At 34.9% G+C, this 20597-nt stretch overlaps 1 protein-coding gene across 2 annotated transcripts in view; it reads right to left on the minus strand.

Moving 5' to 3' along the window:
* Positions 1-20597, minus strand: part of LOC108079896 (uncharacterized) — a 52525-nt gene that overhangs the window by 16537 nt on the left and 15391 nt on the right. For both annotated transcript variants that reach the window (XM_017174424.3, XM_017174423.3), the window contains exon 2: positions 17498-17902. In XM_017174424.3, coding sequence (XP_017029913.1) covers positions 17498-17902 — 405 coding nt within the window. The remainder of the gene's footprint in view (positions 1-17497; positions 17903-20597) is intronic.

Here is a 20597-nt window from a genome sequence, read left to right on the forward strand (position 1 = left end):
TTTTAAGTCATTTAATTTTAAGGTTTAACACGTTTTTAAGCTCAGAAAAAGCTGACAAAAATATGTATTAATAAATCAAATTTTTAATATTTTTTTGCACTTTGTGCACCTCACAGAAATTATTATAAAAGGCTTATAAGTACTTTAAAGAATTCTAGAATAATTAAAGTAAATTTATGGACACTAAAATCTGGTAAATTCCTGATTTTTAGAGATTTTAAGCTATTAAATTTTATGGTTTTCAACATTTTTGAAGCATTGAAAAAGATGAGAAATATATTTATTTTTTTAATATTTTTGGAAATATATTTAATTATTTTTTTTTTATAAAAATAAATTATAATAAATATAAGCTTTCTTTGTATTTTATTTTCTTGAACTCTTATACTTTCTCTTAAATTTATTTGACTAAATACTTGACTCACAAAATACCCTTAAATGCTAAATAATCCTTGAATAAATGCACCCAAAACATCCCTTAAGAAAAATATATATATCTACACATTGGAATCCCATAATTGTCTTCAGTAAATTCCTTTTATGGACAAACTTCTCCCCCTGGAATGCAATCATTGCCTCAAGTCATATATATCAAGAGTTAACCCCATATGATTTTCGATTCCAACACGCTGAACTTTTCACATTGCCATTCACAAAGTTAATGTACCTTTTCCACCAGGCCAGGACAAATATTATGGAGAGGCCAGGGGAGGGTGAGGGAAATCCAGGCAGAACTAAAGCAAAATCATTGAAACTTGTATAGAGCGCATCATTTATTCATCACGCACAGTCTGAATGACAGAAAGACATGGTCGTACATTATTGTATGGCCGCCCTCGCCACTTTTGTGTATTCCGTATCCCATATCCTATATCCACATCGCATATCCTTAACCAAACACACACACACACGCACACACTCAGAGTCGGTCAATCATGAAAATGGCCATAAATATATATATGTATCTGTATCTGTAGTGTATTTGTGTTTTGTATTTTGTGTTTTATGTGTTGCTTCTTCGATTTGAAAGTCCCAAAAACCCTCTAAGATCTGCTTGGTCAAAAGTGCGAAAGTCAACCCCAAAGAAACTAATCTTTAGCTGTGTGTGTGTGTGTGGGAGAGTGTGTCCTTGCTGATTTATTCCAATAATATATGTATGTGCGAGGACATCTTTATCTGTATGCTGACCACAAAGCAAAGGAAACCATTTTTAAAGCATACTTTTTGGCAATTGTCATAAGGAAATCCCAAGGCAAATATGGATTTTCTTTAGGGTTTCATTTTACTAAGAGGAATTTATAAAATTTGTGATTTATTTGGGATTAAAATAAAATTTAAAGTATTTTTATTATTATTTTTAGAATAATATGTTATTTTAGGAAGGAAATAAGTTAAATATCCTACTAACAATAGAAGAAATATTTTTTTTAGTAGAATAATATGTTATTTTAGGAAATTAGTAAATTTAATTAATGTGAATATATTAATTTTATTTTTTTTTTTATATTTTTTAAATATTAATTTATATTCCTTTAAGAAAATTAGTCAAATATCCCACCAGAAACTGAATAAATATTCGAATAAATATTACTTTTGTTTAGGGATTAATTTTATTAGAAGGATTTTTTAAATTTATAGTTTATTTAAAGTAAAAATACATTAAATATTAATTACATCCTTGCCTTAATTTATTTTTATAATAATTTTATTTTTAGAGTAATAAATTTTTAGTTTAATATCCCTTTAAAAATCTAAAAAAATTATTAATGACTTTTAAAATTAATTCAAGGAATTCTTCCCACTAAAACTAGGTATTCAAACCTAAATAATTGCATATCTATAAGTTTGAGTTTCTTTTTAAAGCAAAACCTATACAAATTTTTATATCTTTCAAAAGCAAACTGAACTTTTTATTGTCAAAAGGAATTTCTTAGAAATTCCTTACAAATTCATATCAAGCTTAAGGCAAGTTTCTCCCTAAAGTTTTTTCTTAAGAAAAAATATATAATATAAAGTTTAAGTCCAGTTTACTTGGCTTCTCATTTAAATTTCCCTCTTAAGAGGTTTTTGTGAAAAACCAAAGTGAGAAACCCAGATTTTCTGCACCTGTTAGCTTCGCTGCCTTTTTTCCTTTTCGCCTTTCCTTTTATTTTCTTTGTGGCTTGGCGTTCCCTTTTTTTTTCTTCAATTTACTCTTTTTTTCTGTTTTTTTCTTACCAAACGCAGATGTAATTATTTTTAATGAGCGACTGCAAAATTACACATGAAACACATCAAGGAGGGGCAGGAAAAAGAAATGTTTATATTATATATGGGCCGAAGTGTGTCTGGCAGGCACAAAGATGAAATAAAAAAAGAAGAAATGTCCCCTCAATTCACAAAAAAAAAAGACGGGCAAGAAAAGGACAAAATTCAGAGTGAAAAATGTGGAAAATCACGACGAAAATCAGAGCAACCCCTAAGGCCATCAAATCTTTCAATCTAAAATCCAAATATTGTAACATCATCAACCCAATGACTTCATTAAAAAGGGAGAGGAGAGAAAACTTATTTCGGTTTCAGGTCAAGAAAATTACTCAGACGTGTGTGTGTGTATGTGTGCGAGTGTGGCACTAATTTGAGGCTTGTGTTTTAATTAAAAAGGACAATATATTTGCATGACAGGCACAGCATCGAAATGAACAGCTGGCCCATAAAGCAGCAGCAGCCAAGGACATCGAGGCAGCCCAGGATGATGACTTCAGCCCAGGACCTGCACACACAAGAAAATCGGTTAAGGTGACAAGGAGTACAAGGATAATTGTCACGACTATGAGATGGCCAAGTTGGGAAATTCGAGACATGAAATTAATGGCTTCCAGGTTGATGATATTTTCTTTTTGAAATAAAATAATTGTGGATTAAAAAATGAGAACTCCTTCTTTATTTTATCTTAAATCAAGAAAGAAGTTAATTATTTTATTTTTTTTAATTATTTAATAAGTTAAATTATCTCCAAGTTGATGATATTTTCATTTTGAATTCAAATAATTGGAGATTAAAAATAGGGAACTCCTTCCGATTTTTTTTTTTTAAATCAAAAAAGAAGTAAATAACATTTTTAATTATTTAATAAATTACCTAATAAATTAATAAAAATAAATAAATATCAAAAACTTACTTCATATACTCCCTCATAATTTCCAGCTACCCTTTTTCCAAACAAAAGCTGGAATCACGCTCAAATTAAATTGAAGTATCGATAAAAAAACAGATTTTCCATCAAAAAGCATTTCAATCAAAAAGAGAAAAACACAAAAATATACAACAAAAAAACACAATAAAAATAAAAATCAAAAAGGAGCGGCAGACACAGTCATCCGGCAAGAAATCAACAACAACAAAAAAAAATAAAATAAAAAAGAAAAATTCAAACGCCGGGCCGTCGACATTGCGTAAGCGAAACGTGTGAAATGTTGAAAAGAACAAGAGGAGCGTGGAAAATGCGCGGGGAAAATCCCCCCAGAAGGGAGGGAAAAATCAGTGTAAAACATATCACGATGAATCATGCAGCCAGTTGGCGCCAAATGTCAAAAACAATGCAACCTCTCGCAATGAAAGCCAACACACCAACAAATTATGATTTACAACAATTGCCGCGGAACCGGAAACGTGACGAAAAGAGAGGGGTATATATAGGGCTAAAAGAGATGGAAGAGAAAAGAGACAGAGAGAGTGAGGACAGTAAGTAGAATGGAAGGAATCGTTGTAATTACAAATGCCGAAGGAGAGCAGGGATTAAGTATCCGCATTGTTACATTTATACGTGCACGTGTTGCAGGCAGGCAAACCAAACGAGATATTGTTCTCATTACACTGAGAAAAATGTAAATATAATAATATTATAAAATTCTTAGGAAAAGGAATGTTAAAAGGTATTTTGAGAAGATTGGAAAGGAATGTTAGGGATCATATAAATATCTTTTTAGATATTTAACTAAAATTTAGAAAGTAAGACTTAATAACATTAACTAACTTAAGACTTAAGACCCCAAGAATCTAATGATTATCTAACCATAAAAATTTAAATATTAAGTTTAAATATTAATTTATTGGCCACTATAAATTATTTCTTAAATTCCCAAGGCTGAGATACTTTTTGTTTAAATTAAAATACCTAACTGCATGTAAATTATATGAATCCGGCTCGAAGGACCAAAAATGTCGATGTCGGGGCCTGGCAAGTGATGTTCCCCTGGAGATATTGCTGACTCCCCTTTGTTCAGCATTAATACTACTTTATATTTCATTATATAAAATATAGTTATATATATATATATAATAAATAATAAATATATAAATATAAATTTATCTATATTTATTTCTCTCTCTGTACCCAACAATATATGTGATTTGTTGCGGTTGCTTGTGTTTCGTCACTTGCCCCAGAGAAAGTTGCACAGGAAAAGAAAATTTATTTGCGTGTCGAGCAGAAATAGGGAAAGGGAAACAAGGGAAAGCACACACACAAGAAAAAAATCCCGTGAAAATGCGTAGCCTGGAAAACAATAAAGAAAAGCCCGTGGTCTGTGGAAATGATAGAGGTAAAGGGAGTTGGGAGTGAAAATGGAAATGGATGTGGAGTGTGCGGCGGCGGGAGCAATGCTAAGCAGTTGCAATTAGTGTGGAGTGTTTGGTTATGGCTAGATGGCTGAAAAGGATTCGTAGAACCGTATGTGAATAACGGTGGCCAAATTGATGGATGTGTGTATGTGAGAGCCAGCTTAGAGCAACCATAAATCAAATGAAAAGGTAGGAAACGCAGATCGAAGTAATGAATAGTCTAGGGTTCGCAGGGTAAAGAGCAGCAACAGTTTGATAAATGTTTAAGGTAAAAATATCTTCAAGAAACTAATGTGCTTTTGAAATTTTATTTAAAAATTTTAAAGGAATTTTTTAATTAGATATATTTCTATTAAAAAATATCGTGAAGTTTCTGAAAGTCTTGAATAATTCTAGAAAATGATTAACAGTCACAGAAAAGTCTTGAAATTATTACAAAAAAATCCTTAAATAATGTTTAAGTCATAACTAAATTCCCCTTAAATTTAAGTAAATATTTTAAAAAGAAAATCCTTTAGAAACCCCCCTCATTGATCTATGGGAAACTCGCCAAAAACCAAAGCAGCTTAGCAAAGCAAAAATTCATAACTCTTTTTGGTTGACTGCCTCTCAGCTTGCTCTTTGCTCTATTTATTTAATATTTATTTCAATTTTATTTATTTACCAAGCACGCACACTTGAAAAAACCGAAAAATAAGCACGCACACACACACACATGTGCGAGGAAAATGCTTTGCCAAAAACAAGGGCCATATACATAGGAAAAGCCCAACAATTTCGGGGGCTAAAAACTTTGAAGAGCGGCCGGGAAAATAAGGGGCGGCGCCAGTTGTTGCTAAAAGACCAACCAAAGGTGTTTCAAATGTGTTGCCAAAGTGCTTAAAGTGCCGGGCAAACTATTTGCTCACAATTTTCTTGTTTTCTCCCCAACCCTCTATATATATATAGGATTTTTTTTGCTTTTGCCATGTTTCCCATTTTGTTGCGGCGACCGAAGAAAAGATCGAACAAAGTTTTTTCCTTGGTTTGCCAGGGAAAGAGAAACTCAGAGCAAAGTGATAATGTGCACAAAGTAAAAGTAGTGGCAACCGAACAACAACCAACAACAAATAACAACAGCAACAGCGAGTTGTAAAGCTTTTACACTAAACAACAAAGTTAAGCTGCTCCCTATCTTCTGCAGCTGCACAAGTTTTATGACTACAGCTAAACAGAAAAAAAAGGTACAACAGAAATACGAGGGAAATTCGAAGAAATGTTTTACAACACGCACGTGCAACGCGGCGTATGCGCAATGTCAGTCTCCCAATGGTTGTAAATGCATAAAGGATAAGTAGCGTAGGGAAATAAAACCGCATTAAAGTATTTCCAAAATATAAAAAGATACCAAGCTTTTCACGAAAGAAAATGCCAAGAATAAGGATTAAAATCAAAGTAGGGCACAAATAACAAAACAATGCCGAGGGAATATAATAAATTCGGTTTACTCAAGAGATTGCATAAAGTTCTTTGAAAGAAGTGTAAGGATTATAGGCAGAGATCCGATTGGATTATCTTTGAATGGAGGTGCCTTTGGGTGTTTTTGCTTATCTTTTTTTGGAAGAATACAAATTATTTAATTATGGCGCCCAACGGGTAATTTTTGTATTGAGAAACTCATTTTCGTCTTGAATTTTTTTCCGTATAGTAAAAGGATTACTTTCTAAGATTATAAAAGGTTTATAGGAGATCTGACTGGATTATCTTTGAATGAAAATAAGGGTTTCTGTCTCTTTTTTTGTAAGAATACAAATTATTGTATTATGGCGCCCAACGTGTAACTTTTTTTTATTAAAAAACTAGATTTACGTCTTGAAGTTTTTCTTCTACAGTCTTAAGCATATAAAGAATTGAAAGCATTATAGGAAAAGATATTTTTTAACCTGTATTTTACTGTTTTATAAATTTTTTTGCGTCCAACTCACCATAATTTTCTTAAAGTGCACAGGAAGTGGCACTTTAACCCGCTTGGACATTCTGCGGAGCGATTCCACAGCCCAAGCCATCAAGATTGATTTATGTAAATGATTGCCACACTTTGCGCCAGATAATAAATAACCCCACGGCGCTAAAGGAAACTAATCAGAAACTAAAAGACAACAAAAGTGATAAAAACCAGAGGCAGGAAAAGTAAAACTGGTGGCAAAAAAAATATAGCAACCAGGAGGAAAACCCAAAGGAAACTTCACCGTAATGCAGCACTTGGCTTTTGGCTTTTGACTGACGGACAGACGTTAGCCGGGACAGACGTTTTTGCATGCCACTTAAGCCATTCGCTGAGCTAAGAACAAAGGAAGGCAAATAGAGAAAGACAGCTGCTGCGGCACTGAAAGAGACAGAGCTAGAGGAGACACAATGATATATGGCTGATTTGCGTGCCGCAGACGAGGAAGTTTCCATCTACGCCAAGTCCGCTAAGGGCAATTCAATATGCATACATCAAGTGCAGAGACACGAATACCACTAGAACCCAGCTTCGGTTCCAGATCGAAATCCATCTACCCCCGGGTCATGAGAACCATCTAAAGTTACAAATAGTACGCAAAAGACTTGACAAATGAGCGGGGAAATGGGAAAAACTGAAAGTTGTACGAAGATCAATGGTGTCTTCGGATCAGGATTTTTGAAAAGGTATACTATTCAAACCTGAAATAATTCTTGGATAATATTTATGATTTAAATTAATATAAAAATTAAATATAAAATTAAATTTAATTAACTATTAATTAACTCAAAAAGAAGGAAAAGTCTTTCATAAACATTCTCCCTCTGCGAACTTTTCCCTCAACTTTTATTATTACTATTAAATTACTTAATATTCCACAACTCCCCTAAAATTAAGTTTAACTCGCCGCTTGACTAACTTTGACATTTTAATTTGAAGGGCAATCAGCCACAGACCAATTCGCTGAAAACTGTTTCCATTTCCCCCGGAGAGAATGCTAACAACAGTTGACACTTGGCTTTAATCGCTGTTCACGGAGGAAAAAGAGAACGGAGCAAATTAAAAAGCTGCCAACTAATGGCCCGCACTGAAAACTCATTTGTGCACATGGGCACACTGCCACTGTCCCCCACTGCCACTGGCCACACTGCCACTGGCACGGACGGACACCCTTTTGCATTAATGGGAGGCGCAGGCGGGGGAAAACGGGAAGGAAAACTTGGAAATGAAAATTGCATAACTCCAAGCTGGTCATAACCCCACTCGGAAATCCCCCGGCAAGCACATATATATATATGAAAATGCGATAAAAATGGCTCTAGCTGCTGCTGCACATGAATGTTGCATGTAATTCCAGGGTTATAACTCCACACGTACATACTTTACATATACATATATGGGTGATATATGCATTTGTATTTACAGCTTTTGATTTGGCCATTTTTCATTTTAGCATTTTGTTTGCTTAACAGATTTTATATCCCAAAAAATTTGTGCGCCGTCCTGCTTTTTGTGGAGTTTTCATTGTGAAATGAAGCCACTATGCAATGTGTGTGTGCTGTGCTGTGTTGCCATAAAATTGCACAAAAAAATATATAAACATTTCAAGCTTATGGGTAAGCAGCAAAGGGTTAGGGAAATTCCCAAATGGAGCTTGAAAAAGTTTTAAAGTTTTTTGCCAGAATTGAAAGTTTTTTTTTGTGCTCTGTCAGATTACAATTATTTATTCAAGTAATTAAGTTGGAGATGAAGTTGTAATTTATTTGTTTTTAATTACAATTGTTGGATTATGAAGTTTAAATATTAAATATGTTTCCTTTGATTTCCCACTTGTAAATATTGTTAAAATTTATTGAAAAAGTTACCCTTAAAACCATTTAAATTTTTAAATTCTCTTGAATTTTTCTCTAAAAATTCTCAAGTATAAAGTTTAGATATTAACTATGTTTTCTTTCACTTTTCACTTGCAAATCTTGTTAAATTTATTTTTAAAAAATTGCTCTAATACCTTTTATGTTTCAAAATTCCCTTGAATTAATTTCTCAACAATTTTAAGAAGTTTCCCTTTTGTAAAAACCACACTCATTCAATTATACTTGATATTTCCTTAATAGGCAAGTGCCCCATATCAGTATCTTTCTCTAATTTCCCCCCTCACTTTCCAATAAACCTTAGTTCAGCAAACATCTTGAGCCTTGAAAATTGGCCACATTTATGTAGAGTATCCTTGAGAGCATTTCCTCTTTACCTGCGCTGCTCCCACATTAATTTATCTTTCTAGCCACTTGAGCATTTTCTGCTTTTGGCATGCAAATCCAGAGCTACCCACTCTGCCACTAACCATTCAAAATCAACCCCACTTTGGGGCTTAAATTGCTCTCAAAACTAAAGCTAAAGCACACACATACTCCCTTAGACCCGCATTCCAACTAAATTTAGAAAACCCCGAGGGGGGAGGGTGGGTTAAAATGTGAATTCCGGCCACTAAAAATAAATGAGAGACCAAAGTTGAGTAAAGTAAGTAAAGCTGCTATCATGATTGATTCAGCGAATTAAGGCTAATTGCATGAAAAATATGAGGTGCACAGGTAGTGGCAAGGAGTCGGGGTTGAACCTCAACCTCAATTAAGGCTAAAAAAAAAGGCTATGAATTTGCACTGGAAAAAATAGGGGTAAGGAACTTGAATGTACTAGGAAATTATTATATTTAAATAATAAAATTATTTAAAAATTGATTTAAAGCTTGTAACATTATTATTATTATTATAAACTTTATTTTCAAGGCAAATTTAAATATTTAAATATTTTTAAAATAATTAAATCATTAATTAATTATTAAACTTGATTTTATTTTCATTATTTATTTAATATTTAAATTTTTTTAAAGGAATCCCTTCGGAAATACAACAAAAATCCCAGAAAACCCTCTAATATTATTCTTATAACATTCCCAATTCATTCCTCAACTCAATACTTCTTGTTCTCAGTGTCTCTTTGTATATATAGACGGCGCCATGGACATGGACATGGACACGGCTACGGACACGGACACTCAACCCTGGCCGCGCTCAGCACAAAAAAAAATATATAAAAATAATAAAACGGAGCTCGAAACTTGGCGCCAACATTTTGCGTTTGGCGCAGACATTAAAATGCTTAAAATATCGATTTGTTACTAGAGAGAGAAAGAGAGCGAGGCTCAAAATACAATGCCGCCGCCGCCGAAGCCATTTGGGCCAAAAGCGCGGCGAAGCACAAGCAACAGTCTGCCACTTAAATATGGCCAAGGGGAAACCAGGGCCAAAATAGAGAAAAGGTAAGGCGAGAGATTTTCAGCTTTTCTTGCGCATACATTTAGAACATGAATCTTATGTTTCAGCAATTATAAGCATAAATTGAGGGGGAAGGAAACAGGGAAACTTGAGTTAAGCGCTTGAGGTGGGAAAGCGTTTTAGGTATATACTATATTATTTTTGGGGTAAGTTAAGCCGACGGCCTATAAATATTTTTGTAAATTTATTGTTTGTGTTAAGGGGAGGGTGCCTGAAATTAAGGTAAATATTTCTATGGAAGATAACATGTTTTCTTAAGGGTTTAATTGAGGTTAAAATATTAATTTTCTTACTTATTTTATAAGAAGCTAAGAAACTAAGAAAATTATAATCTAGGAGGAACTTTAAGTGCTAGGATAGGTTATATAAATTTAAAATCATGTTAAAAAGCATTATTAAAAATTAAATAATATAAAAATAAGCTAAGAAAATATTCCTAAATAATATTAATTTTCTTCTTAAAGAAAACTTGTTTAACAAGAACCTAAAGAATTTTTAAAAATTAAAATAAAAAGATATTTAAACTCTAAAAATTATTGAAAAATTAACACGTATTAGAAAGTCCTATTAAATTTAAATAATATAAATATAAGCAATAAAAATGCTCATAATGATGATTATTTGTAATAGAAAGTAATTATTTTAGGAAAGTTATGTCGACGGGCGCTATAAATGTTTATTAAATTATTGTTTGTGTTAGGAAGGTACTGGAAATTATGGTATATATCGTCTATATAGGATTACCTAGTATTTCCAGGTATTTTTAGTATCCTTCTTAAAGAAAACTTTCCTAAAGAAAAGCTTAATGAGCCCTATAAATTATAAGGATATATAAGGAAATACTTAAGGTTCTAATAAAGATTTGAATAACTTAAAATCATGTTAGAAAGTCTTATTAAAATTTAAAATAAAAAAAATAAGCAAAGAAACGGCTCCTATCGACTTTTTTTAAAGAAGAATTGGTTAACAAGAACCTAAAACATTAGGAGAAATTTAAACGAGATACTTAAGATTTTAAGAAATTTTTAATACATTTTTAATCATGTCAGAAAGACTTCTTGAATCTTAAATAATAAAAAAGTAAACAAAGTACAGGCTTCCAAGTATTAAACTAACTTTAACTATCATTTCCTTTACCTCAAACCCAATTCATCCTTTTATTACCCCGTCACTTAAGCTGCGAACCTATTAATCTGCCTGCCGATCTATATAAGTTTGCACCTGACAAACGTCTGCTCCTGGCCAACACTGTATGTGTGTATGTCTTCAATTTATCCAATCCATTCATCTGCATACGAGTATCCATCAATTTGGCCATCCTCAAAGTCGGCAGCACCTCGTTTTTGGGAGGTATCTATGGCCGGATCTGTTCCTGTGTGTTTCTTCACCCGAATAGACATTTATAGCCCGAAAAGTTTCGGTTTGCCCAGACACACACATCCTGCCCAGGCTATTTAGTGTGTGTCTATGGCTTCCTTCTCCCTTTGACCGTTTTCCCCCCTAAAAACTTCTACTTTTTGCACCTGTGTGTTTTTCGGGGTAATTTTCTGCCCACCGCTTAGGGCGATGCTTGTTTCTCTTTTTTTTTTTTTGTAGCATTTGGTGAAGTTTTTGGGGAGCAAAAGCAAACGGATTCCTATCATGGACTGCAGGAGTCGGCCCTGATTTTTCCGCACTGTTATTGCCGTAATATGAAACAATTTTTTCCCTAGCTGGAGTGAGTTTTCCTGTGTGTGGGTTTTTTGCCACGTTTTCTACGTGCATTTTGGCCGCATATTTTCCGGTCGTATTGCCGCTTGCCTACTGCCTGTCGTTTTGGTTCATTTCACATGCACCCGGAACCATTTTCATTGTTTGTGCAGGGAAATTAAAAAAAAAAAGAGTGAAAAACGAACTGGAAAAATGTTTGTGGGCAGCACAGAAATACACAGGGTGCAATGGAAGGGAAAGGCATTCGTGAATTGTTCAGCTTGTTCTTGTTTACTTTCGGATGCACAGATAACGTATAGTTATGGGTATTATCTGGGGAAGAGGGGGATTTATAGAATCCCGTTGATTGAATGCCGGATTTACGCTTATTTTTTTACAGTGCAGGGATCAAGTGTTTGGTTGGGGGCTTTTGGCGAAATTAAAATGAAAACTGATAAACTTTATAAAAATAATAACAAAGGAGCAGGGAAAATATTTTTAAAAATGTTGATTTTAGATTTTGGTCATCAGGAAATCTGATGATAGTTGTTAAATCAAGCAAAAAGCTACTGGAAAATATTTGATTAAAAATTCTATATTTTGTAGAATGTTTTTAATTGAATTTTTAAATGATTCAGAGGGGTTTTCAAGTGCTTGAAGTTATTAAATAAAACGTAAATGATCCTAAAAAATTATTATTAAATTCTTGTTCACTTAATTTAAGCATTTTTGGTCCGAAAAATTTCATTTCAGTCTCTTTAGTCTGCATTTCCTCCACTCATTACAAGACTCTCAGTCGCTGAATCAGACTCTGTCTGTCTCTCTGTCGGCACTTAAAACGTTTGATAATTTAATTATTCCGGAATTTCTATTATTTGATTCCCAGCTTATTGTCGGTTAAATCACAGAGACAGAGGGGCCAAAAAGCAATTTCATCAGTGGCCATCCAGCCAGCCAGGAAACCCCTTTTCCCCACTTAACCAACTCAACACACTCTTAACCGCAAAAAGCACCACCACCACCACCGCCACCACCCATGGCGCCCTCCAACCAACCACTTCTCCTCCTCCTGCACCTAAGCTGATGCTGGCACTGGCGCTGAGTGCTTAGTGGGGATGCCACATTAGGCAAATATGTAAATAACTTTTAAGGAATTAAGCGCACTCACCACACACAAAAAGCTCAGCCAAACGAGACGAGACGAGAGGTGGCTCAGGGGAGGGTATAAAGAACAAGGAACAGGGATCCTACAAGGATTTTGTGTGAGCATACTTCCTTGGGTCTTGCTTATCAGCTGATAAACAAGGCCTAAACAATGCCATCACTTATACGCCATGTTGCAACGGTCGCTTCGACAGCTAAAATGGGGCATGCAACAGGGGAAAAGTGATCCAGGAGCGGAAACGCAGGAAATGCGTTTGACACTGAGGGAAAAAGTGGTTGTTTAATGGAAGAAATATTTGAAAAAATTAAGGTTTAAGCTTAGTTTTTGTTTCAAGTTATTTTTCAGAAACTTGAATACTTTATCCTTAAGAGTTCAAAAACTTTATATACATACAAATTAAAATCCAATAAATATCTATAAATATCTATCTTAAATCATATCTCTCTCTGATATATATTTTCCCATAATTCAATACCTTTTCCTCTTCATTTTTCAGCCCAATGCTTGCAGTGTTCCAGGTGGAAAACATTAATTACACACACGTTATGCCAGCAGAGACAAACCAAAGGAGGCCAGAGGAGCAGGCCATAAAGAGGAGGCCAGAGGAGCTACCCAGAAGAGCAGGCCAAAAGCAGGACCCCAAAAGCATGAAGGAGAAGGGAGCCCAGCGGAGCAGCCAGACCAGAAGGCAAACCGCAAGCGCGTCATTACCGAACACAGGGAACACACGGGTAAGCCAGCGGGAATCGAAGGGACAAACGGACGGAAATGGGAAATCCAGAGGCTAAAAGGGGGACGATAGGGAAACAGGGAGTAGGGGAGTAGGGAATTGAGACTGACGCAGAGAATTGGGAAACCGCCAGGGAAAGTTCTGCTGCGCCTGCTCGTCCTGCTGCGTCTCCTGCTCCTCCTTTTGCTGCACTTTATCTGCTCCAGTTGCAACCGGAGAGCTGCGATGCGACGCACTGGGCTCCCTCCTGGCAGTCAGTCGCATCAACATCGGTACTGAGGTAGGGAAACTCCAGAGCCCCAGAGCATATTTACATTTGCTCTGGCATTTAATGCAAGTGGGAATTACAAAAAAGGAGGGCGTGGCTAACGATGGTGTTGTTCGGTTTGTTGTTGTTTGTTGTTGTTCGTTTGCCTCCTGGCAGGACGATTTAAAATATTCGAACTAAAGGGAAAGGAGAGCGAATAAAAAACAGGGCCCAGAATGGATAGTTAAAAGCAGAAATGGGCGTCGTATAAACGGAAACCAAGTAATATGCAGAGAGTGCACAGAGCCAAAAATATGGATTTTTTATTAAGAATTATTAGCTTTTAAATTTAATTTAAATTTTATTAACGGCAAATTGTATACCGAGAGTATAGATTTATTAAATCATATAATGTTATACTTATACCTAAAACTTTATTCAGCATTCCCACTTTAATATCTCCCTGGCATTATAATATTTCTTTTGCCTGTAATCGCTCCTGTTTCGAGCTTTTCAGCCCGCATTTTCCCGTAAGAGCGGTAAACAATAATAACAGACAACAACAATGAAGCATGATGGCCCTGCGAGGATTACAGGACACGGCCATGGCTGCTGCTGGAAAACTGAAGCATCGAGCGAGAGGACCAGCGAACCAGCGAGTGAGTATGCGACTAAGTGTTTTGCAACGGAAACGCCGAGCTATCATGCAAAAAGCCACTGTCAGATTAACGAACCATGGCCAAAACAGATAGGAAAGGGAGGGGGGATTCACTGAGAGTGAGTTAAATGGGGGCTTAAGAGGAGGCTTCACGCTACACAGAGAGAGAGAGAGGGAGAGGAGGTAGAGGTAGAGGTACCCCCAAGGTAAATGGCATCGAGGGAGAGACGACGACCAGCTAGTGAGATCCGCAGTGAGGCACGTGACGCAGCGACAGTCCATGACCAAGTGCTGATTTTTTATCAGCATCAGCAAGCCGGAATGAAAGGATGTTGTGGCCAGGCCAGGAAGCGACGACGAAAAGGACATGGTGAATGAACGAAAACTGACAAAAAGGTTATTGACATTGTTGTTTTCACCCACTCCCCACACACACGCTTTTCCTGTCTCGCCAGATTTTCGTTCTCTTCAAAAATTTCGCAGACTTGCTAGCAAACAGACGGCGCAACAACAAAAAAAATGATAAATTGTCTGAAAACTTGGATTTATGGTGGGAAAAATCTACTACCTTAAATGGAAATTGTAGAGTATTTTTTCAAGGGTTTTTTACAGATTTTAAAGCATTTTTTGAGGGAATATTCTTTACTTAATATTTTAATTATATTTTTTAAAACAAGGCTTAAGTATTACTTGTTTTTCTGAGGCATCAAAATATAAATTCTTATCTTAAAAAGTGTGTTTTTTCTTATTAATTAAACTTTCTCAAGAATTCTTCACATAATATCACTCATACGCAGTGTTGTCTACCTTTAATTTAGTTATATTAAAAGGAAATTTAGTCAAATTTTATTTAATTAAACTGAATTATATATTTTATGTGTCAAATTTTATCTAATTAAATAAAAAATTCTTTAGTTCAATTAGTAATATTTTTTTCTTTTGTTCCCCAGACTCTTGAAGCTATAAAAAACATCACTGTATCCTTCGGTTCAAAAAACCGCTTAAAAACCTTTTGTACACTTGCAGGCGTCTTCTTGAGAAATAGAAAACAACAAAAAAAAATAGTAGCAAAAGGACAAAAAATAAAACCCTGCAAAACAGCTGAAAACAAAGCAAAGTCAAGCGGAACGTAACAGAAACTGCGCAACTTTTGAAGAGGTGGAAATGCTTTTTAAGTATTAATTTGCGCAAACACTCAACGCAGCAGCAACAGCAGCGGTGGCTAAAAGCGACGGGAAAACAACAAAGGAAGGCACAAAAAAACAAGTTAATAAAGCAGTTGCAGCAGTGAGGACCTCCTTCAGTTGCCTCTTCAACCAGTGTGACCCCCTCCCCTGCTGGTAAAGCACTAGCAAAAAATGTATTATTAATTTTTAAAGTGGTAAGAAGAGTGGAAAATTTATTAAAAAATAGATATTTATTAACTAAAGAATTTTTAAGATATATTTTTGATAAATAAAACCCTCAGAAACCTTTGATAACCCTCAAAAAAAGTATAGTATACTTTTAGACACCAAAAATAAAAGTATAGTATACTTTTAGACACCAAAAATAAAAGTTTTTAAATCGCCAGAAAACATTTTAATAACTATTTTTCTTAATTTGAATAATAATTTGTATTTAAAAACATATATATACATATTTTTCCAAGTGCTTCTTTCACTTTTTGGCCAATGTCCTCCTAATTGTTTGCAACACGGGCAATCGCTTTGCGCCAACACCTCCGACTAGGACACCCGTAGGACACCTACGTTAAAAGGTTTCCTTGCCCAAAGCAGCAGCAGCCACCCCGTCGATATACAAAACAACCCACCAGCACCCTCCCACCGTCATCATGGCCTTCATCTAAAGTGCATTTGCTGCTGTTTTGCGTTAATTGAAAACTTTTTTTTTGTGCGAGCAGATATTCGTATTTTTCACAGCATGGCAAAAAACAAAATCTGAATTGGAAAAGTTTAGTTTTTAGTTTTTGTACACACACAAAAAAAGGGTGTATAAGTTGTAGTAAGTAGAAGTGCAACTGCAACTCTGAGTTTTTAACGCTTTGCCGCCTTCCATTTGTTTAGACTTTAACCCCCCGAAAGCTGGTCCTCCTCCTAAAAAAAAGTAAATAAATAGAAAAACAAAAAACACCCCCAAAATCCAGCTCTAGACTTGAGTGTGTTTGTTTCTCCTTTCGAAACTTGGCGGCCAATTAGTTGGCTGCACCAACATCGTGGAAGGAAGAGCTATATGGCTTTAGCTAGGACTTGAACTGGTTGTGGCAGCTGTTGGACTTGGCTAAATCGTGGAAATCCACTTTAAGCTGTTTGGGTTGCCGCGCGTTTTTTTGGGCGGATTTTGAAATTGTCAAAGAATGAACTGAACGTAGCTAGGCGCCTTGGGGAAAAAGCTCTAAGTGAATTTTCCTAGGAAATACGAGAGCTTGTTGGAGATCAGGTAAAGTCCTTAAGAACCTAATGGTTATAGCTGAAAGCCATTGGCAGGGGAGGGCATAAAAAGCAGCCTTTAAAAGGTTGATCCTTGGAAAAGTGCAAAGGTTTTATAATAATGGGGTTATGACACTGTACTTTTGCTTTCGTCTATTGAGGTAAGATATTTATCATCCTATGGATCTTAAATATTTATTATTTTATTTTGTTTTATTTAATATAAAAAAGTAGTATATGTAACACTTTTTAAGACCTAAAGCTGAAAAAAATGTGACCGTTCTCGTTTAACAAATTAAATTGCAAGTATAAATTGCAAACTAAATATTTAGTTTTTACTCCCACAAAAAAGCATCGCTGTACAAAAAAAATTTTAAGTTATAATAATCTCTTGAAGTCTTCAAAGAATAAAGACAACAATATAGTGTCATAACACCATTAAAAAAATATTCAAATTTATTTCATTGACAACAAGTTTATTACCCACTCGGAGAGATAAGATTTAAGCTTAAAACTATATTATTAAAATTAATTTCTATTTCAGATTAGCAACAAATCTTCAACACTTATTAAACCGAATATAATTATGAATTAAAGTTCTATAACCTTTCCAAAGAGATAAGAATATTGTATATATATATTTTATATTTTTTTTACTTACAATTTCCCGCTGCAGCTTGGCAATATTAAAGTTGGCCTGGGCCAGTCTCACGCTCAGGGTGGCCACATCGCTGGTTAGCTGGGCTCGCTCGCCGGCATTCCGGTCCACCAGCTTGAGCATCTTGTCCTCCAGACTCTGATTGACCTTCTGGACACGCTTATGCGACTCGTACAGCCGATCGTATTTATCCTGCCACGCAATCACACTATCCTCCAGCTCCACCTGACGTTCCGTTTCGCGGAGGCAGGCCGATTCCAGATTATATAGCTGCGTCTGCTTCTCGATTAATGCCTGCTGCAGCTGCTCAATTTCCGACAACGCCGCTCCGGGGGCGGAAGTTTCTGCCGCTGCCGAGGAGGAGGCTACGGGTGAATTGGATATGCCAGCAGTCGCTGCTGGAGCCGCCTGAAATTGAAGTGACCGAAACACACACACAGAGAAAATGAAATTATGAGCTGCGAATATATATTTTGTAATTAATTTTGCTTCCGGGGGAGCCCGCAACAACAAAGCATTCCGCCGGACGCAAGTGTCACACGATTTCGACTGCAAAAACGCTACTGAAAGAGGGCTCCCCCACAAAGAGCGTGGTGCGGACAGCTACATACAATATTTTACAAGCGGATCTCTCCTCCTGTTTCTGTTTTTCATTTTTTTGTATTTTTAAATGACATTTTAAAAAGCTTTGAGCGTGCCGTGTCATAAAAATGCACGTCATGCCCGGGAATTTTGGGGCCAAGGGAGCAGAAGGACGGAGAGCTCGGACTTAACCCAACCCGTACAGCATCTGCGGCAGATAAGACAAAAATCAGGGGGTTTGAGGGAAGCCAGTAATGCCCTATAAAAACCTTGATTGGGTTGGTTTTATTAAAGGGTTTTTTATATTTAAAGGAATTAAGTTGTAAATTAAATAGTTTAATTCCCTTTTAATTTATTGTTTTCACTTGATTTGGTTTTTTTTATCTTTATGACATGATATGTTCATTTGGTTTTTTTTATCTAGCAAACTATTAATTAAAGTGTCAACTTTATGTTAAATGACACTTCAAACTATTAATTTATTGTACAGTTTCCAAAGTATTTATTGGCTTAATTAAGCCAAATTGTGGGAGGTATTTAATACCCGTTTTTTGAATACAAAATTACAATTTAATTAGCTTGAGTACTTTTGATAACTAAGTTAGCTTTAAACAAAAAATATACTTATTTTTTAATTAAATACAAAGTTTAAAATTTGGATAAATCGTTTTAAAATCTTTTACAAAGCTGCTTAAAAGTATGCCACGATTTTATTGTAGTTAAACTCAAAGAAGTAGTAAAACAAACTTTTGGGAAATTGCATAAAATAATAGAGACTTAAAAAAAATACTTTATTAAAATTCAATAAAAATAAAGCAAAAGTTCCCTTATAAATTATATTCCCACATATAAGAAATGTGTACATAAACCCCAAAAATTATAGAGTATATAGTACATAGCACATGGCATCGACTAGGTCTGTTGACAACTGATAAGGGAGCTGTAATTGTGGATTAAAAATCATGCAAACAGAGCGAGAAGAGCAGAGAGATCGAGAAACACAAACACAGAGAGAGATAGAGAGAGAGAGGAGAAGATCAGTAAATGAGAACTGAATTCAGAGATAATGCTGCAAAGCTTTTGTTTTTTTTTTTGTTTAATGAATGCTTAATCAGTACCAAACTGATATATGTATAAACCGTAAAATGTTCATGAGAAATCATCCCACATCTGGTTAGGGACTCACTCAACAATATTAGCTTGGTGACAGTCACAAAATAAAGAGTTTATATTTTATTTAAAATATTTTAAAAACCTAAGATAAGGTCACTGAAATATTTTAGCAATTTGTTATGACTTTAAGGTGTTAATTTTTAATTTAAAACAAATCCCGTCACAAAATAAAGCCTTTAAATGTATTTTAAAATATTTTAAAAACCCAAGTTAAGGTCACTGAATTCCCAAAATATTTCAGCAAAATCTTACCATTTTAAGGTGTTAATTTTTAAATTAAAACCAAGACCCATTTTCCACCTCAACTCATAATGCGGTTATCAATATCAATTCCAACCCAATCCATCTCCTGCTCGTCCAATTTAGTTGAAAATTTAGAGTTTTGAAGCAGAGAGACTCGGCACAGATGGCGTGGCGTTGCTGGAAATCAAAGTGCAAACTACGTTTCCCCAAACAACTAATTGGATTAACTTGACACAAAAAGCGAAGGAGTGTCCCCCACTTGGTTTGGAAGCCAGAATGTCGCCGACGGAAACTTTGTCTTTTGGTTTGGTTACTACTCCTTCAACTCCACTCTCCACACACACACACACAGGCCGTTGGAGGAAAAACCACATGAGTTTTCCTCTCGTCACATATGAGCGACGTGAATTGGCGAGGGGAAAGTCGCCCCCTGTCGCCTGGTGTCTCTTGTACTACTCAAACCTAAAAACTGCAGAATGTACAGAAAATTTAATTAAAAAAGGATTTTCGGCCTGGAAAGTTGCTTGGCTTCTCGCTGACTTGGCCTCTTTTTCGATTTTTCTCTGCTTTTCGTCTTGTTAACCCCTTTGAGAAGGCGAAGGCGTTAAATGCTTTTCAAAATAAAGTGAAAAGAAATTTTCTAGAAATTTTTTTTATGTGTTTTAAGTATTAATAATAATTTCAATTAATATTTTAATGCGAAATATAGTGAAAATACATTTTCTAGGATTTTTACTTGATAAATATTTAAGTAAGTTTTTTGTTGAAATTAATATTTCATATTTTATAAAGGAAAAAAATGTGTAAAAATGTTATATTAAAAAACTAAACCTCAAATTTTCCTACAAAATAATTTTTCATATTATTTTCTTATTCATTATATTTTTTTATATTGTTTTTCTTATTTTAAAATGTTCAAACAAGGGTTAACTGATTTCCATCCTTTTTTTATTTTTCAAAAATTTTTCTCTCAAGGAAAATAATTTTTCTTCGCACTCCATTTTATGCAAACGCATAAGAAAATTCAATTTATAGTTTGTGTGTGTGTGTGGGGCGAGTGGGCGTGGCAAATTGCCAAAGACAGACAATGCTATTAATTAATTTA

This window comes from Drosophila kikkawai, chromosome 3L (assembly GCF_030179895.1).
Source record: "Drosophila kikkawai strain 14028-0561.14 chromosome 3L, DkikHiC1v2, whole genome shotgun sequence".
Classification (NCBI taxonomy): Eukaryota; Metazoa; Arthropoda; class Insecta; order Diptera; family Drosophilidae; genus Drosophila; species Drosophila kikkawai.